The 25,085-nt window shown below is 43.1% G+C and overlaps 1 protein-coding gene across 5 annotated transcripts in view; it reads right to left on the bottom strand.

Annotated features, from left to right (window-relative positions):
• ALG5 (ALG5, dolichyl-phosphate beta-glucosyltransferase) overlaps nucleotides 1–25,085 on the bottom strand; it is a 46,610-nt gene that overhangs the window by 1,243 nt on the left and 20,282 nt on the right. For 4 of the 5 annotated variants that reach the window (XM_025209787.1, XM_025209788.1, XM_025209790.1 and 1 more), the window contains 2 exons: nucleotides 22,133–22,284; nucleotides 2,283–2,368 (listed from right to left, as the gene is read on the bottom strand). In XM_025209787.1, the coding sequence (XP_025065572.1) occupies nucleotides 2,283–2,368; nucleotides 22,133–22,284 (238 nt within the window). Of the gene's footprint in view, nucleotides 1–2,281; nucleotides 2,369–20,745; nucleotides 20,848–22,132; nucleotides 22,285–25,085 lie in introns of those variants that run through there. The other variant, XR_003095171.1, reaches the window with a different exon arrangement.

Below are 25,085 nucleotides of genomic sequence, written 5' to 3'. Positions count from 1 at the left end.
TCGAAGGTATAGTAAAGTATGTATGCAATCTCACTGTTGACTCAGAGATCAAACTTTTTTCCAGCAAATACACCTGAAAACTGATCAACAGTAATTGTAAGAATGTGTCCAAGTACCTCAGGAAAGACAGTGCGTGCATATCTTTCTCAAGAACTTTAGAGACTAACTTGTTTGGAGTGGTATAAGGTTTTGTAGGTGACAGCCATTCATAGCAGCTGGCAAAGTAGGCTGTCACCCATGAAAACACATGCCTGTCTGAATTAATTAATCTCTAAGGTGCCACTCTAGCCTGCCTGCTGCCTGATTTCAGACTTACGTGGCTTAATATCTCTGTTTTAGGAGCACTATTACAAACCCATTAGTGTCTAAGTATGTTAAATTCCAAGTTTAACTAAAGCTTCCTCAGTAGGGATGGAAGTCATGCTAGGTAAAATGAGCTTAGTGTCTCAGAAGCAGTGATTCTGGTTTCCTTTGATAAAAAACCCAAAATCTTCAATTAAAATGAAACGCCATTATAGATACAGGTTTTGTTGAACACAATGTTTTATTGATATATTTACAATTTTAAAGCAATTTTGGAAGCCTACCATTGTCTCAATCACTATAATAAAATAAATTCTAAATGCATATAAAATTCGGCATTTGATTTTGGGTTTATCGTGGAAAATCAGAGCTCCCCCTGCCCTCTTCACTCACCAGGATTCAGGTCCAGGACCCTTACTCCCAAGTCACAACCTCCCAACCATGCTGGTGTCCCTCACTCCCCACCTATAGCTCCCCGGCCCTGCTGGTGCCCTTCACTCAACACCCACAGCCCCCCCAGCAGCGCTGGAGGGGGTCCCCAGCCACCAGGGCTACGGGCCAGGAACCTGGGTCTGCAGCCCCCTGTCCCCCCAGCAGCAGCCCCCAAGCCCCAGCTGCTGCCCGTGGAAGGCAGCAGCTGCTGTGGCAGAGCAAAGCATGGAGCCTGGCTCCCTCTCCCCCACAGGTGGAACAATCAGAGCAGAGCCCGTGGAAGGGCAGGTGCAGGCTGCCCACTACGGGTTCACGCTCTCTGCCCTGCTGCCCTCTCCCAGGGCTTCTACAGCCTGGTGGGCAAGACCCAGCACAGCGCAGAGGAGGGCCAGGCGGGGAGGCTTGTGGCACCACTGGGAACTCCGCACTGCCATAGTGAGGTGGCCCCCTACCTGCCTGGCAGCACTAGGGGGCAAAACTCCATGCTGCCATGCCCGCTGCCGTTGGGCGGGCAGTGTGGTGCTGTGGGGTTTGCGGCGGCAGCACTGAACTTCCCTGCTCCACTCTGCCCTTCTGTGCTGGGTCCCACCCACTGGGCTGCAGAGACCCCAGGGGGAGGACAGCAGGGCAGGGAGCCTGAGCCTGCAGGCGGCACCCTGGCCCCATCCTTGCCTGAGCACAAAACTAGGGGGCACATGTCCATCATGCCTCTCCCGGGAGTCTATGCAGTGGCAGGGAGACAACCTCTCCCTCATCGCTGCCACCCCCAACCCCATCCCACTCCTTGTCCAGGCCCTGCGGCCACATATGACCTCAGGTCGCAAGCCCCATGGACCACCCTGGCTGGGCAGCAGCCCCAGCCCTGCCTCCCTTCCTCCCTCCCTCTTGGGGCCTCAATTCCACCCCTCCTCACCCCCAGATTTACTTGTGGGCCATTTGCATGTATGCACATGCATATGGTACCCCTGCCTGACCGCCCTCTTTCCATTCCCTCCAGCCTCTTGCAGGCTGGAAAACTGCCAGCCTGCAAGGGGAAACACACCATTTTCCACGTTTTTCTCCTTTAAAGGAGAAAATTCAGGTTCTTCTCCTTAAAATTAGAAAATCCAGGTTTACTGCGTTTTTCCATGGTGAACGGAAAATCTGGAGCCAATGCTTATAACAGAGTGCTCCCTCCCCACAAAAAAAAAAAAAAAAGGCATTATAAGAAACCTGAAGCCAAGTGTAATGGGATGCCTGAGGTACAGCAAGAGCTTTGGAGCCATCGCAAGGAAAGAAGGTTGGAGGTGGGGCCTACTGGGAAGTTGGCCAGCTTTACATGCCTTCCTTCACAACTGGATGGTTGCAGGGTAGAATTTAAGAGACTAACTGGTTGAGAGAGGCATAAGCTTTCATAGGCAACAGTGTAGATGTAAGAAGAAAGTTCAGTGAAAAAGGTTCTGCCCTTCAGTCTGGGTGAAGTATTTGATTTACAGAAGAATGATACCCAGGTATTCCTTTCTGGATTACACACCCATCAACACCTAGAGTGTCAAAAATGTACTTGCCTTCAATTTCAGTCCAGTTGACAGCAACTTCTGCTATAGGTATTTTCAAGCGCTGAGCAATGTAAAGAAGTTCCACATCAAATGCCCTGGAGTAGAAATAATAATAATAAAACCCTCCCACTGATATTCATTTTCAGAAGACAGACTGCCATGGCATTAATTAATCTTTAGCCTGGTGTAATTCAGTATACAGTTCTGAAGTCTATGCTGCTACACTCTGAAGGTCAGCTGCAGATGAAAGGTCACGTAATTATATAGCTGAATGATTCAGGAACCAGCCAGGGTACAGATTACAATACTTCACTGCATCCTTTCTTTCAGTGTACATGTCAGACAATGCTCACACTAGCATACAGACTTCCCATTTGGTCTCCATAAAGATTCAGACTTTTTTAAAGCCTGGAGCCATATAGTGTGTGCAACAGAACCCTACATCTTTAGTGCTTTCTCAGGTTTCCACTGTGCCTGAAACCCTTTATACATTTCTTGATGCAACCTTATGCTGACTTGATACTCCCTCCCGGCTTTCTTTGAGTAAAAGCAAAATCAATGTTGAAGCATAGAAGTGATCTGAGGAAGCACAGAGAAATAGTGGGGACAGAGGAACAGCTGGAGGAGCATATTAACAACTGACTTACAGTCATCAAGTCTATAATTTTTCCCGGAAGGCTCTGCTCACAAGAAAACTAACATTAGAACAGCAGAGAAAATTGTAAGCCAGGAGGGTAGTTACTGGCCGAATTCACATAGTGCTTTATTTAGCAGTAATAAACCTCTTGCTAAATATTTTAAAAACGTCACTCATTTCTTCTTCCCATTTGGGCAACAAAATTAATCTGCTCAATTCCTCAGGCCTGATTTTCACTAGTGCCACATATCCATAGTTCTTATTGGTATCAATGAGCTCCATTAATCTCTCTTTTCAGTGATAATCTTAAGAGCTATATCTAGAAAGATCACCTCAGTGCCTATACATAAATCAATGCTTGATTTATAGATGCCTGGCCCCAAACCTCATCCTAAGCCTAGAGTGAGGCCCCTATCTTCCCTGTACAGGGCATGGTGAGAGTTAGGTGCCTCAAAAGGTTGATCAACAAAGCCTGCATACGAAACAGGAATCTGCCTAAAGGTAGACATTTAGAAATGCTGAACACAGGGCTGTGGTTCTCTCTGGAACTTCAGCATAGAAGACTGGACTATAAGCACAAGCTTTCATACACTTATTAGGATATCAAGCCTAAAATCCTTTCCCTGAAAGGTATGTGACTACATATATTCTTTGAAAGGATTGACCAGGACTTGCTACCATGTTTTAAAGGCCGTGGGAAGAGGAGGTGAGAGAGTAAACAAGAAGAAAGATGACTCTGTAGCCTACTGATGAGGGAACTATGGTAGAAGGCAGGGTGGTGAGGGGTCCTGAATTCTAGTCTTTGCTCCAAGGTTGGCTTATATATTTTATATTAAAACAGACCCTGGATGAAAACAGAAACAGTTTTGGAAACAAAAATTGGAATTCAGGTCCCTGCCTCCAAGGCTAGTGTGCTCATTGATATAGGCTGTAGAGATTTCCCTCTTAAAAATCACTCTTCTGGCCCCATAAAGCTTACATTCCTTTCTGCTTAAGGGCCCTGCCTAGTTTCTGAATCCCACTTGGATTTATGCAGGAGCTGGACACGAAGCTGCAGTCATGGGCATATGCACAAGCAGAAATGTAGGTATCTACAGAACTTTCACGTCAAGCAGGGTTTGGGTTTAGGTGCCTCTAGGGCTAGATAGCATCTGTTCATCAGTGAGTGACAGCGGATCTTGCAGCTATCCTACTAATGGGTGGTGCATTTTCTCTTGTGTCTGTATAGACTGATGTCAGACTTGCAGGTACTGCCACAGTAGTCATAGGTATACATAGCATTAGGGGCTACTGTACTGACAGGCTGGCTGCTTCAGTCACATTTACTGTAATTTGAGTAATCATTTCTCATCGTGATGTTGTACTCCATAATTGCCCACTTTGTCCTGTTTCCTGCTATGCCCTCTCAAAGATTTGGGTTGATTCCAAAAGCCTTCATGTCCTGCTTGCAGACATCTTTGAAGTACAGTTTTGGGTGCCCTACTCTTCTCTTTCCACCTGCAATTTGCCCATATAGGAGGTCTTTCAGGATGCACCTATCTTCCATCCTGTGGAGATGGGTAAGCCAGTTTACGCACCGCTGTTTAAGTAGTGCACTGATGGTTGGCAGGTTGTTTTGGCAATGACCTCTGTGTTGGTTGTTCTGTCTTGCCACTTGATGTCAAGGATGCACCACTGACAGGCTGGGTGGAAGCTGTTCAGCTTCTTTTCTTGATATGCATATGTTGATCATGTCTCACTGCTACACATTAGGACACTGAAGATGCAGCTTTGTACACAAGCAGCTTAGTTTTGATTTTAAGTTTTGTATTGTTCCAGACACATCTGAAGAGCTTAATGAAAGTGGTAGCAGCCTTTCCAATATGCACATTTAGTTTGGCATCTGATCTTGTGTGAAGGTATATGTCTTCCTTCAAGCTATCAAAAACACAGCTGAGCAGCATAAAAAAGATCCCAAAGAGTGTGGGTGCCTGAACACAATCCTGCTTCACTCCACTGTTTATCTCAAACCTGTCAGAAGTTGAAACATCACATTGAACTGGGGCCTGCATGCTTTCACGGAAAGAACAGATCATCCTGAGTAGTGTGTGTGTGTGTGGGGGGGGGAAATCCAATTTTTACCAGGATCTTGAACAAACCTGTTCTGCTAACAATGTCAAAGGCTTTTGTCAGGTCAACAAATGCTAATTACAGTGGCTTACTTTATTCTGCATTTGTCTTGCAGTTGGTGTAAGGAGAATAACATGTTCACTGTTGATATCCCTGCTCTGAATCCACACTGTGATTCTGGATAGACATGGTCAGCAAGTTGTTGCAAGCATTTCAGGATGACTGGAAAAAGCCTTGCCTGTGATACTGAGGAGAGAAATGCCCCTATAGCTGTTACAGTCACCCTCATCTCCCTTGTTCTTGTAGAGAGTGATGATGCTTGCATCACATGTCCTGGAGTACATAACCATCCTTCCAGCAGCACACTAAGCATTAATGAAGATGGGGTAGCAAGCTAGCCTTCTCCTATTTGAGAATCTCACCTGGCATGTCATCCTTCCCTGGTGCTTTTCCACTTGCTAGAGAGTCTATGGCCTTGCTAAGTTCTTCAGCTGTAGTCTCTGTCTAGCTGTGCCAGTATACTTAGAGTTGGAAGTTGATCCAGTACATCTTCTGAAATGTCTGTTTCATGGGAATAAAGCTCATAATGTTCGACCCAGCGTGACATCTGCTTGATCTTATCAATGATGACGACTTTAATGACAGTTGGGCCAAAGGCTTTCTTTAGGCCATCACACAACTCACAGGTTTCCTATGTCTGAGGCAAACTGCATCTCTTGACATAGGTCAGTCCAGTACTGGTTTGCACAGTGTCTGGCTGTTTTCTGAACCATTGCCCTGGCATGCTTCAGCTTAGCCTTGGAATTTTCTGTTGGATTCTGATTGTGTTTCAGATAGGCTGCATTCTTGGCCTCAACAAGTGGTAGTATCTCTTCTGAGTGTGCCTCGAACCACTCTTTATTTATTTTTCCTAAATACTTCTGTGGCTGTTTCCTGGATGGCTGCTTTTAGCTCACTCCAAGTTCCGGCAGTATTTGCAGGTGTTGCTTTCATAGACATAGCTAGCTCAAAGGTCCTTTGAAAGTTGAGGCACTTGCTTTGAACTTTTGTGGTGTGTATATTAATTCTTGGCTGACTCTTGTGTTTGAGTTTATGCAGTTTTTTTGGTATTAATTTCACTTTGCTGACAATAACGGAGTGGTCTGTGTCACAAACTGTACCGTGAGACGTGTGGGTGTGTAGCACACTGGGAAGGTTTTTCCTCCTGGTGATCATGAAGTCTAATTGATGCCAGTGGCCAGATCACAGGTGTCTTTATGATACTTTTTGAGGCTCTGCCCACAAAGTAGGTGTTAGTGATATACAGGTAGTTTAAGGTGCAGCATTCAAGAAAACTTTGGTCATTTTCATTCATTTTCCTGATGCCATGATGTCCCAGGCAGGTTGGACAAGAGTTGTGATCTGCATCCCTTGTCCCCTAGGAGAAGAAGCCTCTCGTTTGATGGTAAGCATTCAATGACTTGGTGCAAAGCATCACAGAAATTATCTTTATCATCTGAACTTGCCTGTAAAGTTGGTGCACAGGCACTAATGATGTTAACAAAACCATCAGCTGACTGTAGTCAGAGTGAGATGATGTGATCTGAAGTTCTAGTGGGGGGGGTCTCGATGGTTTTGACCAACCTGTTGCAGATTTCAAATTCAACCCCATGTATCCAAGTATCTTTTGCGCTCCTGCCTTCCCAGAAGAAGGTGTAGTAGGCCTCATGAATGGAGCCTAAATTGGCCAATCTTGTCTCCTGCAAGGATGAAATGCTGATGTTAAGTTTTTGCAGCTCTCAATCAATCAGTATGGTCTTCTGGACATTGTCCATCATCTGTAAATTGTTATTCACGCCAGGATACAAGGTCCTGACATTCCAGCTTCCCAGAAGGAAGGTTTTAAAGTTTCTTTTCTTGTTGCCTGGTACTTGATTTGCCTTCTGCTTATCAACTTTTGATCTAGCTCCACACATTAAATGAGACAGACAGAGTATGAAGCCTGGCTGCTCACAGTAGGCAGCAGGGAGGTGGCAAGCTGCTGCACTGAGGTCTGTGGAGCTCCAGACTGGCTCACTGATGGAGGCTGTTGCATGCATGCTTCTGGGCAGATGGAGGGGAAGGGGCCTGAGATGCACCGCCACAACAAGGATCAGGCCCTTTGCTGCTCCTCTGGCACACCAACATCTTACAAGTTGAGGCTGGGATGTTTTTGGTACTCTGCTCAAAAATGTTGCCCACTCCTTATGCTGCTTGAAACCTCTTAAGGATTGGCTCCCACAACCATTCTTTAATAGTATAGAGCAAGACTTACTCATTTCCCTTAAAATGGGGAGAAGCAGTGGTGGTGGAGGGCAGGGGGTGAGGGAACCTTTATACAACAGGTTAGTGGTAAGAGCACTTATCTATCAAGGTATCAGACCTTGGGGATCTAATTTTCCCACATTCCTAACCAGGCTATCTATTTTGTGATTGGCAGCATTCTTGCCACACCTACTGTTGAAGCTGTTCCTCTATGTTGCAAAATATACAAGATTAAATGACCCACAGAGGACAAGAAGATAACTGCAGCCTAATGGCTAGGATACTTGCTAAGCAGAACAGAGCAGAGCTGAGCTGAGCCCCAAGTTCCAGTCCCTGATCCCAAGACTGTTTCCTTACTTTATGTTAAAAAGTTATTGAATAAAACACAGAAACAATACTGGAACCTAGGAACCTACTGTACTGGTGAGTGCCCTAACCCTGACACTAGTTAAGCTCACTCTTGTTTTCTGTCTATGGCCCGGTTAATCTTGGGGAGTTCTTTCAGCACAACAGCATAACCACACAGGAAGATGGAGTGTACCTTGAGCCAAAATACCTTATGGTTTAGTGGTCAAAGCACTTTCCAAAGAAGTGGGAGATGGGGATTTAAAAAAGCTTAGGCAGAAGAGGGCATTGCACCCAGATCTTTCACTTCCTGGGCAAAGACTCCAAGAATGAGGCTATATCTATAAAAGGTGGGAACTCTCTCTTTTCTTGAAAAGCTCTACCCTGTCAGCATTTGATAGAGGTGTTGGGAAACAGATGACTATATTAAGCACCTCAAGGGACCTGCTCTTTCCGCTGTCTACTTTCTAGATCCTGGTTGGGCTCAGGCTAAGTGTCTGCCAAACTGGTATACTGTTGAGAACCTGCACATGAATATACTTCCAGGCAGAACAAGACCAAGTAGCAAGGCACTTCCACAATTAAGTGGTAGCTGAGCAGGGCTTTTTGGGATCAATTTGGGATTAGATGCTCAGGTCTGTAGGATTCCATCTTTAGCTGCCATAAATCTCTAATAAATTAATATTAAAACCCAGTATCTATCTATCTATCTATCTATCTATCTATCTATCTATCTATCGCACCAAATTCAAAATATTCTGATTTCCCGTTTATGTAATTGAATTTTAATTCACCTGTAAACATTTAAGAAAAATTGATCAAGAACAAAAATATAAGCACTCAGCACTTAAGTCAACTGTTAATTTCTGTGTCATTCTAACAGACCAGCAGCATTTCTCTTCCAGCATGTAATATATAGAGACCTACCTAAGTTGCAGTTTTTGCAGAGACTGCAAAAAACAGCATTGTCCATAATTGTTGGGAAATCCAACACTGGCTGCAATTTCAACAACAAAAAAAGTGGTAATGGTGTATACTGTGTGAAGGTGCCCTTGCCAATCAGCAGTGAGGGGCAGGGCAAAAAAAATGGTAGGGACAGACTGAGTGAAGGTGCCCTCTGCCAATCAGTGGCGAGGGGTGGGACAGCTGTGAAATGCCTACAAAATCGGCTGTGTGATGCGAGCAGGCTGCAAAAAATCCTTTGCTTTGCCACAATTTACATGGGTCCCTAGTAATATAACTAGCTTAAGTAACTTAAGAAAAAATGTAGCTATTTAGAACAGCATCACGTCTTCAGCTGTTCACGTCAGATGTACATTATCATTCTTTCATATCAAGTGCATTATTACTTTAAATTTAAATCTACACATGAATCTATATGAAAAAAGGGAAAAGACTGTTGAAGGTTTGGGGAAGGAATTAAATATGTAAGTAAGGACATTTTTCAAATTTAAAAGCATTGCTTTAAAATAGCATTACTTGAACTTTACTTGATCTTAGAGGTGATCAGGTCTCTAAAAACACACTTTGGCAAACCTCATCTTGTCATTTTTACTTAACATTTGGCATATGAAACTAATGAATGGTCTCTCATGCTCCTGAGAAGATGGATATAAATCATATTTTATTTAAAAAGCTGCTCTTTTCATTATGTACATATTGTTAATTCTTTAGTTTCCCTATTTCATAACTGTAAACTGCTTAATGAGTGTTTTGCATTAATTTCTTTCTTAGTTAGACTGGGGCCCTCTCTAAGTTCTAAAACAGCTCAGAATCAGAAGAATACAGATGCAACTTGAAGTCACTTGAAGCTTTCATTCACTGTGGGCTGCAAACGGAGTGTTATGCTTCTTAGAGGCACAGCCCAGAATGTTACCTCTGCTTCTTCTAGTATTTTCACAGCAGTTGGCAGAAGTGTGGCCAAGAACAAGTTAGAGGGACAGACCTCTGTAGGTTACCAGCTAAGTTGCAGAAGCTATTTCTCTCTTTCCATTCCAAATTACCCTCCCTTCAGAGAAAAGCCTACATGACTGAAATGTATTTTATAAAATTATACTTATTAACAAAATACTGGGACATATATATCCAGGTATAGACAGCTACTGTCCTTTAAAACCAAGGCATTCAGCACTGGTCCTTTGACTAAACACCCATCCTTTGCCTAATCCATGCACTAGAAGAGGACATTTAAATTTATGGTTCCCCTAGCAGCTGTAACTCAGCTACCCTGTGCATACAGGTTGACATAGAGCTAATGACACCACCCTGTGCTGCAATAAAAAAACAGAGGCAGTAGAGTTAAATTAACTATAAAAAAACACTGGGTTACAATAATGTGTATAGTTTTTGGCTGTATAACTTAGATCCTCTTAATAATGCTATCTTTGGGATAGGAAAACAAGATCTGTTGGGCTACCAGAAAAAGTTAAGACAGTAGAGGATTTTTTTGTCTAAATGTGTCAAATTGGTTCCAAGTGACTTTGTTATTTTGTATGGTTTCATTAAAAAAAGCACTGGGTATTTTATTAAACCAATGTAATTACTTATTTAATAATTTCTTTTACTAAGATTTCACAAGTTTGCTGCTTACAGAAGCTTATGCTATGCACCTCTGATTTAGTCAGTCCATAAGATGCACATCTACCCTGCCTTCTGCCTGACTTGAGATTAACATGGCCAACTACCTCCCTCTTTTTTTTTTTTTTTTTTTTTTTACTAAAGCATTTATATTTGTATTATTTGGGGGTTTTTTCTGACATTTTAAATCTGCAAGCAAAAAAAGTTGTATTTACCCTTGATTAGCTCTGGACCTGATTTTTACTTCGGTATGTCATATGTCATAATACTAATCACTTGCTTAGTGGACTAAAAACTTTAAGAGCCATGGAACATTTAGATGTCTGATGAATTTTACTGTAGTAGCAGGTCTAAAAATGGCATTCTGTAAATTAGATCAACATAGTTAACAGAGTTCAATGATCATCTAAGAACTGTTGAAAATGTTATCACTCTATACAAAACAATTAATGAAATGTCAGCACATGCACATGGCTATCCAGCTTGAATGACAGTAAAAACATTTTGGGCAAATTCCAGTGATCAACGACATTGGCATGATTTGGGTAGAGATTATGCATGTTTCTAGACATGACAATTAACATGTTTGGACTTCGAAACACTCTCCTTCCCCTAGACCCTACCTCATTTTAAAGGAAAAGGATTTGTGTGGCAAACTGTTGCACTACTTTTCTCCTTTCTTATTCCATGTATGCACATGTCTACAACAAGACTTAATGAGCAAACTTGCATTTCAGCATGTTCAGTAATCCTGATACCACCCAGTTTTATATTCTAGACTCAGATATTGTAGTGGAACCCAGGGGCTTTCTGTAATCATAATTTATAAGGGTGAGTTAGCTGAGACTTAACCTGGGCAAGACACATGACACTGGCAGTCTGGGGGAAGTAATCGAATGAGTTGACAAGCACAATATGCACGCTCCTGGTTGACAGAATGCATCTATCATTTAGGACTAAGATTCACAACCTTGGAGCTTCATCAGAGCTGTGGCTGGCCTGAGAAGATCAAGTAGAAAACTACAGTTATGAACTGCATTGTAATGTGCTGACTAACCAAATCATACTATAGCAGGGCTGTCCAACTTCTAAGTGGCTGGGGGCCAAATGCCCTGCAGGCCATACCAGCAGGGGCTGCTTTCTCATGTGTTGTCAGGGTGAGTAATGGGCCCCACACCATGCAAACACCCTCCCTGCTGCCACCTCCTTCCCCCCAACTATTGCACTGCAAGCCTCTCTGCCCCCCCACTCCCAATACTGTATCACACAGGCCACACTCATCTACAGCTCCCTGTGCTGTTCTGCATTGCCCTGTCCCCTGATGGGGGGGTGGGGTAGGGGGGTGTTGAGGGAGAGCAAGAAGCAGAAGCCAGGGCAGGGAGGGGAAGCCTGGAGGCTCCAGTTCCTGCTGCAACCACAGTGAAGCAGGGAGCAGTGGCCAAGCAGGAGCCTAGGGGCTGCAACTTAACCTCTTGCAGACTGCATGCAGTCCCTGGGCTGCTAGATGGACAGCCCTGCACTAGTATGGACAAGGGAAAACCACTTGCTTCTAGTCACATTTAATGTTAGGAATATTTGTTTCTTTGCCCATGCTACAGTTTAGGATCATGACAGTTAACATCCCTTACAGCCCAATTAAAAACAGGAGTGGGAAGAAGCCCCATGATTCAGCTTCCAACTCAAATGTGCCCAATTTACAAAATATTTATTCTGCACACTTACTCTGGGTTTTGAAACTCCAGCTGGGAACTCTCCTGTTTGTGTAACTTCACCAGTGATTAATGTCCTCCAGGTTAAAATTATGCCCTTGGTTGCACTGAGAATACTAAGTGAAACTTAGGCCTTTTCCACACTAGATGGGGTTACCGGTACACCTGTATCAGCAAATCCTTCATGGTGGAGAGACAGCCTTTACTGGCAGAAGAGTTCCAATAATCAAATGAGCTATCTTGGTCAGCAGTTTTTTTGCAGGTATAACTCCAATTACACTAGGATTTCTACTGGCACAACAATGTTAGCCGGTAGGGGTAATTCCATATTCCCCTCCTGCTGTAACTTTATTGTGAGCAAAATATGAAAATGTAAACTAGGCCTTTGTCACCCATTCTATTGAAAACAAAAAAAAGAGTCAAATCCAACTTATTCTCTTAATTCTGTTGGTCTCTGGTGCTAACAGGAGGGGAAAGAAGATAAAACCTGTAAAAAACCCTTTTGTCACTACGGTCTGCAGGTTTAGATCTGTAGAATGAAAAGGTATTATTTCCAGTTTTCTCAGGCAGATTCCCATACGTGAAGCTTAGTAACAAGCTGCAGAAACAAATACATACGCATTTTAACATGTTGTCCAGCTCAACATAACAACATGGAAAAATTTACTCCATGGTTTAAAGCGTCCTTTTTAGGCAAAATAATACATGCAGAATCTGTTATCCAGTCAGTCAGCTGGTAAGGTACTTAACAAATGTAAAATTTAACTAGAGAAGTACAGAGCACATCTTATCATGTCAATCAAGAGAGGAACAGAATTACATATGGAATTTCCCTCATCAGACTTGTGCTCTATCCGAGATAGGACCCATCACATAACAGCTGACATCTTTTATTTCCTCTACAGGGAAAGGAATCCAGGTTGTAAAAAAAGATTCCTTATAGCCTAAAGAGGCCAGTGTTGAAATTTTAGATCTGGAATATTCTGTCAGTGCAACCATCGAATTTTGTTTTCCTTTAATGCTTTATAATTTAACTTTTTTAAAATCAACTTTTAAATTGAGATAGTAGTTCTTGAAATCCCAGCTGTTTGCTATGCTTTTAACATGTTCTTTTACATTTTCCTGTAAGTTATTTTTAAAAAAATGTGACCCATTCTGAGAAATAGATGAAAGAGTTTGATCAGATTCAGAGCTCAACACACAAAGCACATGCTCTTTGTTTAAAGGTTGATCTAGGTTTCAGGCAGACGCTGAACTCTATTTTTAGGAAGTAACTTTTAAAAATATTTGGTTTGAACTAAGATGCATGTACAAGAAGCTGTCCAACAGACAGGTCTAAAAATAATCACCCCCAAAATCTCTCTCCTTTAATTTTAAACCAGATGCAAGGAGAACATTTATACTATAATTTAGGGCTGACAAATTATTAAAAAATGTAATCGCAATTACTTGTGAGATAAAAATAAATAGTCACAATTAACTGTAATTTTAATCGCACAGTCAAGCAATAGTCAGCATCCCCTACCCAACAGCCTGGAGCCTGTGCACCCTGTGGCTTTTCCTCACCGCCACCACCAGCAGCGCACAGTTACAGCCCCAGCCCTGCCCCTGGCCCGCCCCAGACTCACTGTGGCTGCAGTGGGCCAGCTGGAATCTGTGCGAACAGACCCGCCTCCTGGCCCACCCTGCACCTGCTGCGGACTTACTTACCCATGCTGAGCAGAGGCCAGGGAGACGCTGCTGTTCAGTGCAGAGGAAAAACGGCCCCTCCCCCTCACTGCTGTGGGGCCCTTCTTGTTGGGTGGCCTGGAGCCCTTGCCTGGGCTGCCCTGTGTCTCCTCTGCACTGCTACTGCTGCCCCGCTGGATGGCCCAGAGGCAGCGGAGAGGAGCCACAGGGCAGCCCAGGTGCTGGATCTGGGCGGCTGCAGCAAGAAGGGCCCAGCAGCAGTAAGGGCACTTTTCCCCTGTGCCAAGTAGCAGTTTCTGCCCAGCTGCTGCCACTGCTCAGCACGGGCAGGTGAGTGGAACAGGCATGGCCAGGGTCGGGGCTGCGCACATGGGTTCTGGCTGGTCTAGATCTGGTCTGCTCCACTGGTCAAAACGACATGCGTGATTAACGCGTTAATTTGTTTTTGGGTTAACTGGGATTAACTGACAGCCCTACTATAAAGCCAATACAATACCTCGTTCCCTGGTCTGCAATTCTACATCTGTTGCTGATGGATTCCAAATAATTTTATAAATGTTAATGCTAGTTTAGAAGTACCTGTGTGGGGAAACACAGGATGCTGTAGGAATTTCAATGTCTCCTTCATCTACATAGTAGCCGAGTACCTAAAGCAGTCATCCAATGCTCCCCATTTAGTAGTAACCATGGATTAAAATACAAATATAGTAAAAAATTGCTTTCAGAGTATCAAGAGATTAAACATTAAGGTGACATGCTGGTTAATACCAGATGGAGTAGAAACAGACTGGTGGAAATCATGCAAGCGATAAAATGTGAAGAAATTTGATCAACTCTATTTTCCTCCTCTATCTCAATCCAGTTTTGGAAAACAAATCCAAATTTAACCAAAGGTAGTGTCTGACTCTAGCAACGATGGGCACCAGACCTTATGGAAGAGGATTGCTTGACAACCCTCCCCATTCCACGTTTGAGAGAAGAAAACAGAAACAGAGGCTCTAGTTGAAAGGTGTTGGTGAAAAAATACTGAAAAGGCTGTAAACATCTCTTTTTGATGCCTTGCTAGTTATTTTACAAAAGGAAAAGTTTAAACCTTTCAATCACTCCAGCCTAGCAGCATGCTACCTACTCTGCTTACATTACCACACTTATTGTTACAGGAAAAAGTATTTGGCTGGGGGGCAGGGAGTAGAGTGAGAATGTGTTCCCAACACCCATTCTTTCAGTGAGGCATGTTAACAGGCTGCTGACAGAGACAAAAATAAAACTCAGCTATCTCTAGGATAACTGCTTCTCTCTCTTTAGGAGCAGCATTGACAAGGTCTAGTGTTCCAGAGTGAACTGCAGCACCCTCTCAGCCAACCCTGCTAATTCTGCACTTGCTCTCTTTACCATGCCTAAAAGGCTGTCGCTCCCTTTCTGCAAGTAGGAGAATTCCTGGGGCTTTGCCTGCAGGAGCAGCTGGCATCATCCACAGACAAGAAGCTCAGCATGGAGTCACCTTCCAGGACAAAACTGGACATTGGTTCATTAGATCCTCCCCTCCCTCTATTCCTCTCAGGGCTTTGTGAACAGTTCATCTTTCTTGTTTTTGCTGCAACAAAAAGCCAAGCTCCAGTCAGATGTACACCATGCACTGCTGTATCTGGGCAAGTGCTAATGGTATTAGAAACCTCAAACTTTTTAAAGGTTAATAAAATTACCTAGCTGTAACAGTTCACTGTACACATTGTCAACTCAGCATACAAGGTGATAAATAAGAAAGAGGTTCCTTTACAGAAATACAGAATTTGATTACAAAAAAAGCTGTTTAATTGTTCATAGCATTATGAACTCAGGCTGAACTTATGGGTGTAAAGATTGACTTGCTTTAAAAACATTAATTTTGGGCCTGGCATATTTTGTGACCTGCCAAATGAAGATGCAAAATAACAGGAACAAAAAAAAAATTAATGAAATCTAAAATCTACCCACACATTACATCCATACTTTCAGTTTGTTACTTTCTAGAATTTTTCTTGTTTATTTCTTACATAAATACTTTTAAATTACAAGCAAGAGACTCTATTTGCATAATCTAGTTGTAAGACAAAGAATGCTCAAGAGGTAGAACAGCAATAATACAGCGCATTAGGGCCCAATCCTACAAAGGAGGTAAAAGGGAGGTGAGAGAGCCTACCACACCTTGTAGGACTAGATTCCTTATATAATCTAACCCACCTCTAGAATAACAGAAATATTTAAAAACTAAGAAAGCGAAGGTTTAAAGGATTTCCTGTGGACAGACTTACTCTGCACGAATTACTGTGTTTATGTGCATGTGGTAATTAAGGGATTAGACCAGGGGTGTCAAACTCACCTTGTACTACAGGCTGGATCAGGACCACAGAGCTCCATGCTGGTTGGACCCAGCATGGGGCAAGATATGGCAGTTTGTGCTCCAACGTGGAGCACGTAATGGCAACACTGGCTTTGCCCCAAACCACACAGTGGTGGCAGAAACTCCAGCTCCAAGCTGAGCTATATGGAGGCAGCTACAGCCCCCGCTGCACGCCCCATGTTGGAACAAGAACTTTTGTTGCTGCTGCCACCACATACTCCAAACCACATTGGCAGCTCCAGCCCTGACTCCTGCACAGGGGAAGCAGGGTCACAGCAGTGGCAACAGGAGGAGCAGACAGAGTGTCACCTCTTGCTCACCCTCCTGCCACCAATTGCCATGACCACTGGGGCCCAAGGGCCCTGGATTCTGCAGCAGGCCATGAACCAAATTCTGGTGGCCTGCTGATAATCTGGTGGGCTGGATGTATTTAACACAGGCCGTATGTTTAACACCCCTGGAATAGACAATAATTCAGGTCTTGGAAAACAAAAAATAGCTGTAATACTGATTATAATACTGATTATCCAAAATACAAGGTGAATAAATACACCATTTCCAAATTATTAGCCAATTTAAGGATTCATCTGAAAGGGTGAAACATCTTGTGAAAATGAGAAGGCAGAACTTAAAAAAAACAACATGAATGCACAAAGCTGTACTTAATGTAAAAACTGCAACAATCTAACAAGAGAAAGACAATTCTAAGTGCAGACCAATTCCCATTCACAACAATGAGCGGTTAAGGACTGAATCCTTGATCCTTGTTATGGTGTAGTAATGGGCACATTAGCCCAGGGGTGGGCTATTATTTTGGCAGAAGGGCCACTTCATGAGTTTTGGTGAGCTGCAGAAGGCCACAAAGGTAGCCCCACCACTTGACAGATAACCCCCCACCCAGGTTGCTATCTTGGGACTGGAAGTCCTACCACTAAACCCTGACCTTTGTCACTAGAAGCCCCTGCCCTTGCCCCCAAAAATATTCACGTGTGTGTGCGCGCGTGCGTGTGTTGGAGGGGGAGAAGTTGCCATCTTGGAACCAGAAAAAAAAAATCATCTACTAAAAGTCATATACCTGCTATAACATATTTTAATTTTATTACAAAACTATTTTTGTCATTATTTGTGTAGTGTATATAGAGATGACTGCATAATAGCCCAATAATAAAGTCTTAACTCTTGTATATAGCACGCACGTGCGTGCACAATCAGGGGGGCAAAGGGTATGTTGTGGGGGAGGGTATATATGGGGGGTTGTGGGGGCAGGATGTGAGTGTGGGGACCCCCTCCCATTTCCCCCCCCCCATTATGCATAGCATCTGTTGGCGGTAGCAGCATCAGCAACAGGCAGGACCTTGGGGCACTCATGGCCTGCACATGTGCTGCTGTCTGGCAGTGTAATGCTCTGGCCAGAGCTGCACATGACAGCAAGGAGCACAGGCAGACTGTCCCACTTCTATCATGTGGGGCTCCCTGCGGCACACATGCAGCTCCCAGCACTCATGCGCCACCGGGGGGAAGCCCCACGTGATAAAGCTGGCTGCCCTCCCCACGCCCTGTCACCATGGAAGCAAGGGGCAGGGCTCCCTGCCAGTTCCAGTGGAGTCCTGGAAGCTGCATATGGCGACAGGGAGTGGGGAAATCAACCAGCTTCATCATGTGGGTCTTCCCCCTCATGGCACATGAGCGCCGGAGCTGCATGTGCGCTGCAGGGAGCCCCGTATGATAGTGGCGGACTGGCCTGGCTGCACTCCTTGACACCACATGCAGCTCTGGCTGGAGCCAGGCACCACCTGCTGCAGAAGGCCCGCTGCCTGCTGCTGTTAGTGCCAGGGGCTGTGTACCATGCGCGGGGGGAGGGGAGGGAGCACAACCCCCCACCCTCCCTCACACCCAAACCCTGCCCACCCAAGCTCTGTGCTCTTGCCACCCATGGGCTCCACCTTCCTGACAGCCCCAGCCCTATGCTCCTTGCTTGCAGCAGGAAGACGAAGAGGAGCCTCTGGACACCGGGGATACAAAGCAGGTTCCCCAACAGCTGCAGCAGTGGCTGCAGCAGCCCTGCCCTGGAAGCTGCGTGCTGGCTGGGCCAGGCCCTTCCATGTATGAGGATGGGAGCAATGTGTGCGAGCTGGGCAGGGTACAATTAAGTGGTGGGTGCCGGCAAGCTGGATGAAATTGCCTGGCAGGCCAGATCTGGCCTGTGAACCATATTTTGCCCCTGCATTAGCTTGTTTCCTCTTCCGTAACTCAGGCCTTTGCTGACTTCCAAAAGATCTTGAAGCAGATCAGCCCAGCAGAGAGAAGGCATAATGAAGATCCTGCAAATGGGAAGTGCTCATATAAACATGCTCATATTTTTTTCTGAGCAGCTCTTCATGTGTTCTGCCCTTCTCTATTGAGCTGAGCTGATGGGTGGCATGTAGGGAGACCAAACAAGGCTATGACAATGATCCTTAGACAGACATGCCTCTGAAATAAGAAAATGAGGCACAGAGAAGTTAAATAACTTGGAAACCAACAGGAGATTCATTTATATAAATGTCAAAACCCACTGCTCAGGGTGGAAACAATTCTTCCTCTCTGAATAGCAACTTCCCTCCAATCCCCATCCAAATTAATTTATCAGACAGTGGTGCTACACTGTTCTCTCAGAGGGAGTGTTTCCCTTTCTGAAAAAAACATTACTAATATATATTGTCTTCTTAATAGAAATGAGAGGTCTACTGGAATGTAATTGTTGATTTTGTTTCAATTCTTCAGAAGAAGCTGGGTTTCTTTCCTCTTTTATCCCCACTCAGCCTCAGGATATGCACAGAACCTCCATGGCACTAGGCCAGACTGGATGCTCATCTCCAGTTATAGGCTGCAAATGTATCAGAATTCATATTTATCCAAAAGCAGCGGAGTCCAAGATTGGACTTCGTGAGAGCCTCACAATTTTACACAGGGATTCATGTGTATTAAATATAATCTATTGTTTCTAAGGGGAAAATTGATAAAACATATAATGATCTGATAAAAATATATACAGCGAAGCAAGGCACAGAAATATGCTGAAAGAGAACACTGGAATTATACTGAAAGAATAAACAAAAATATTCTCATTTTAGACAAAACTGCCTATTTTGTTTAAAGTGTTTCATGGAAAAAACATGAACTACTCTTTTCCCGCCCCCCGCTAACAGAGTGCTCAGGGTTGCAGACAAGTTTTGGACACATCTTATTTACTCAAATGGAAAATGAGGTCCCCTCCCCCGCCATTCAATATAGAGAAAAAAGTCCCTGATACAAGCTGGGGGAGGGAATGGGGGTAGGTGACTGCTGAGGGTCCGGTTCTAGCCCCAATCTGGATTCAGGGTCAGGATCAAATTTGGAGTTGCTGCCCCCATGACGTCTGCTTCCTACAGCCTCTCCACCCCCCCATTTACTCTTAGTCATAGCTCCAGCTCTGACCCCAGGCACACAGTGGCTCTGGCTCTCATCCCTCTAGGCAGCAGCAGCAGCAGCGACAGTAGCCCCAGCCCCGGCTCCACCCAGGCTGGGGCCAGAGCTGCTGTCACCATTGTAACCACAGCTGCCTGGCTGGGTGGGCCATAGACACTGTGCGCTCTAGCCTAGAGTTGTGATTAAGGAAGGGTAAGTGGTGGCTGGGAGGAATGAGGGGAGGGGGCAGAAGGGGAGGCCAGGAGGCGGTGGGACACAGGCAACAGAGGTTTAGGTGTGGGGTGGGGAAAGAGCAAGAGATGGAGGGCTGCTTGACTCCCCCGTCACTTTCTCCACTGTGGCAGTGATGGGAGTGGGGGTAGGGGAATGGGAGGGGTGGTGTCTAATACTTAATATTCTGCACATGGAAAATTATAACTTTATAAAATTTTCCATGTATAGAACCTAAAAATTGGAGGGTTGTCTTAAATTCCAAGTCACTGTCTCAGGTAAATACAGTAAAATAAGAAAGCCTTATGGGCATGAATTCTACAGCAGAGGGTACACTTTGTAGTCATGCAAACAAGTACAACAAAGTTCACACATCAAACTGAAAGTAACATAACCCCAAACAGTTGGTGCCTTCTACAATTATATGTAGCACCTAAAATGTCTATTGTAGTAAAATCTTTCTGCTGTAGTCAAAAATTTATCTCTATTCTCCCCCACACACTTCATTTTGTGTTACTGTTAGTTTACAGTGTTCGGTTTTTTTTACAATCTTTCCTTTCTCTCATGCTGAATATTTTTTTAGAAGCAAAGCAGCAGCAAAATTCTTATTCATTTTTAAAGGGTTTTTTAAAAATAATTCAGAACATGATATTTAGAGGGTGCTAAGTTGGGAACTGGAATTATTTGAAATGCTTCTATTTCAAACAGAATAAGATTGATCACTTCCATTTAAGGTCCTCCACAAGTGTACTTTGCAAAGACTACAAGTCAATTATATTTGTAGGTTTCCTCTTCCTTGGAGTACAGCTGTTGTGCCAACCCTCCTGGAGTAATAGACACTCATTAAAATCAAACAGACTGTCAGAAAAATAATACATTTTGAGAAATGTAGTGTAGGGCACTATATCCAGGCTCAATCAAGGGCACTGTCTAATAAGAATGGGAGGAATTAACAGAGAAATTCATATAATTTAATTTATGAAGCTTGGTTTTAGGGGCAAGATGAATGGTTTGGGCTTTAATATTAAACATTATATTTCTGGTTTTGTTATAATTTCTCTTTGGGACCCTGGGCAAATCACTCACCTAGGAAGATATCTTTGTTTGAGGCATCCACAATTCCAATTGAAGACAGTTGGAGCTGTGGGGCTCCATGCCTTTCAGAACTTGCTGCTTCCACTTTTCCATCTTTAAGAACATGAGAAGACTTAATGCCTGTGAAAAACTTTGAAATTCTGGGAAGATGCTATCAGATGGCTAAGTACTTCCCTTCCAAGTCCCTGTCAGATTTGTTAAGCTCCTTCACCCCCACCTACCCATCTTTGCATCCCTATTCTAGGAGCAGTACAGCTTTGCTACCACTGCTGGTAAAGCTGAGCTTAAAACAAGAAGTCCTGGCTTTGGTTAGGTAGGACTGTGCACACCCTGGAAACTTCTATGCTGTCCCTTTGCTCTAGTCTTGTGAATAATCTGGGTAAGGGAACACAAGTCTTTCTATGAGGCATTTTCCTAGTTGAAGACAGTAGTCTGAAAAGCCTAAATTATACTTAATTAAACCTGGGCCCTGTCAGCCTCAAATGCCTCCTTTTTAGCAACAGACATGGCATGTAAAATCTACAGAAATTATGACAGTTACGTAGAAATAGCATTTCACTCTCTTAATAGCTGTCATCACTATGCCAGTCTTATCATAGAAATGCCATTGCCCTGTACAGAGTTAAATTACACTGAAAAGCAGCTCTAGAGCAATCCAAATGTCATTCATGGCTTTTTACTGCCTTTCTCCCAAATTAATGAAAGCCATCAACTGCTCACTTTTATTAAACAGTATAGCATAGAAATCAGAGTGCAACAGGAACATCCTTTGCATGTTAGTCTTACGCTAGTCATCTTTATAATAAATGCTTTTAAAGTTAAATACTTTATGGAAGTGATTTGAGAGACAGTTTATTAGTCAGAAAAATGATGGCTTGTGAAGTCATACTGGATAGAAGCACAAGCTACCATGTCCCTCTTTTCAGAACATGGAATAAGGAGAGATTGCAAGGGTTTAACCATCATTAGTCCTCCATAGCTTTATCATTACAGTCACAAGAGCCTTCTTGTTATCTGTAATTCAGATACTCCATGTAAATATCAAAACTCCACTAAAACATTCTACCACCTGGTATGCTATATGCCTCTTAAGTAAGTGGGAACAGAATGAGTTCAATTATGCAACAATTTTCTATAGGTTACCTTAGTAAGAGATAAAATTCCTTGCAAATACAAAACACTAATATAGAAAAATATCTAAAATGCCATAAAAGCATATGCTACTCCTTAATATAGCAGATTGAGTAGGTGTATTAATATGTATGCACCGTATTATTTAATACAGTTACCATGTTGGAATTATTTCTGCACAAGGCTTATCCACTGTTGCAAAACATTAAAAATACTAAATAAGCACAAGTGAACAGAAATAGCATACCAGCGGTCTATATGAAGAACTGAGAAGGTCTGTGAGGCAGCTTCTCTGGTTAGCAGTTTAAATCCACACTGTGTGTCCCGGATGTCTTTGACACAGAGGAACCATACGAGGAAGTGGAACCCATACATTAGAAGCGTTCGGAAATAAGAGCGCTGTGGACAACAGACAAGAAATTACATGTTTTCTTTTCTATTTCAAAAGGAGTGTTCAACAGAGCTGGCCAGAGGATAACACTTGTGTTTTACAGACTCCTGAAAAAGTGCAGAATTTGTTTTCATTCCACACGGGAACAAAACCAAAATCTTTCAAACATTTTTGTGAAACAGAATTCTGTGAAGGTACACTGTTTGGGACACTGGCAGAGGATGTAGAAAACCTGGATTCTCACCCTGCTCTGACTTATTCTGGGAATTTTTTCATTCACTAGGGCCTGGAATAATAGCAGCCTGGACCAGTCTAGCCCCCAAGCCAGGCCAATATCTTAACTGTTAGCTACACAGTCCTTCTTCCAACCCATAAAACTTCCCAATGAAATTGCTATAGAAACTGATGTGTGTCTGCAACAATTATATGGCACCATCCAAGTATATGTTGTCAAAATGACATTTCTGCATATTTCTGAGCAGTTCTGCACTTGAATCATTTAAAGCCCTATTACTCGGAATGAGATATTTTGTTGCAAATACAGGGTTTAAAGTTTTATTTCTAAGATACTAAATGTACGCAAATTTATATAGAGAGATCATATGAACTACAGATTTAATAAGTACAATTTTATGAACACATGGGTGTGTTTACACATGCATTAATGCACTCTTCCTAATGCACATTAAATTAATACCTCCAGTGTGAGGTACTAAATAAATGTGCATTAGGCTACTCTAGTGCGCAGTACCAAGACACTTTTTTTAAGTGACGCTTAATGCACAGTAGCCCATTTTACTGTGCATTAGCATGATTGCACAGGTTTTTACATGATGCTTTCATGTGCAGTAAAATAGGCTGCTGCACATTAGGGTGCAGGTGTAGATATGCCCTGTATGAGATTGTGTTTTACACACAGGACAGCTTATGATTTTGAAGTAAAAAAAAAAAACAACTTTTTCTACAATTGGTTCTGAAAGGGCAGAATTTTAAAACTGAATCTAACCTAAGAGATATCATGGGGGTAAAGGGGAAGGAGAGGTACCATCCATCCTTCAAACTCTACATTTGTCCTTAGAGAATCCTGCTCTAATCCTTTATCCTATCAGGCAGGGTTTCTGAGAAGGAAACAACTATCAGGAGAGCATTCAGTGCTGCTGGAGACCACTCCCTGTGCTCTGTAAGCACCAGGCCCAACATTCTCTAAGATTGGATGCTCCAATCCAGGGCAAGCCTGGGTATACAGCAAGAATCTTCTGCATCCATAAATGGTAGAAAAGAGTGCAGGATTCAGATCCATTACTGAGTGATGTTAGGGGTTTCTTCTCCATTTCTGACAAAAGCATTCAACTAACTAATGCTTAACAGGAGCTCTGCCAAGTCCATAACACTCTGATAAGCCAGAGGGAAAAGATGAACTCCTACCAGATTTAGAAAATTCTACTGCATCTTCTCTTGGGCTTTTGCAGCTATTTTAGTATCTTGTATACACCTTAGAATGATTTCAAGTATTACATATGCACATAAACAAAGCTTGTTCTAGAGAACATCCAACATGAGAGGTACATCTAATGATGCTAAAGAAATTACTCCAGCTACGTGTCTGCTGCAATACAAGTTCCATGCCTGCACTTTGTCAGACACTGCATGCCAACTCACCAGTAAACCAGATGTAAGATAAAACAGCATGACAACGCAACATTTTGTTGCACAGGAGTCAAATACTGAGCTCCTGCCTAATGCGCATTCAATATTTTATTCTCCTGCAGTTTCCCTATATTGTTCATATTGGGCACATCTACATGAGATACTAGAAACACAGTAGACTAAGTCTACACATTAGCACATCATGGTGAAAGCCATGTTAATGTGAAGCAGAATTAGTATACTGTACTTCAGTGTCACATAAAATATGTGCATTGGTGCTACTGTGCAGTAGTGCCAATTATGGCACATTCAGTACCTATTACAGGTACTAAACTTAATGCACCATAATTACAGCACATTAATGCATGTGTAGATGTTCCCACTGAATTTTATTTTCATATGGATTAACAATGTTTGCACAAAACCCCTGACAGTCTTCTCCCGGGGATCTCTTTGTTTGGAACTCATAATCACCACAGAACACAACACCAATTCCCTCAACACATCTACTCCATCAAAAGATGCAATATGCATATGTAGTCATCTACATATTATAATTTTCTGCCAAGAAGTGTCTTGGTCCCTCTGTTTTTGTTTTAATTTCTGAGTCTCCCAAGGCAGAAATGTATCAAAGAGTTTTAGTTAAAATAAAGAGAAGATTTTCCAAGGGAGTTTTTTGGAAATCTGAATTCCAAATTTGCATTTGCTGAGGACGTTTAGGTGGTAGCAACAACATCTTCCCCCTGGATATTTAAATTAAACATTTTCATTAGGATAACTGCAAGAGGACTATAATACTCTCAAACTATACCAGTCCTCATTACCACTCAGCCACAGCAGATCTTAAGATAAGCAGAGCAACAAGCTCTTAGACTGGAATGGCTGAGTGGGCTTCTGTCCATCTATGTGAATGGTACCTAAAGCTCTGCATATTATCCAAAATAAAACCAGAAAGGGCATATACAGTAAACTCCTGGACTCATGCTACCTAATATGTCTGAGACCTATAGTTGCACCTCTGCAAGCTATTGTCTGTCAGGAACAATTGATATAAATCATTACAACTGAACTGACAGCTGAAATTGAGCTGATGCTAGATGGTGGCATCTGAGATGTAGGAGCAGAAAGGTGTTGGATGTGATTTAGCATATGTTCACAGCAA

The sequence above is a fragment of the Alligator sinensis genome, unplaced genomic scaffold (assembly GCF_000455745.1).
Source record: "Alligator sinensis unplaced genomic scaffold, ASM45574v1 scaffold413_1, whole genome shotgun sequence".
In the NCBI taxonomy this organism is placed as follows: domain Eukaryota; kingdom Metazoa; phylum Chordata; order Crocodylia; family Alligatoridae; genus Alligator; species Alligator sinensis.
Note: the sequence above shows the minus strand (reverse complement) of the source record. Positions and strands in the feature narration are given on the sequence as shown.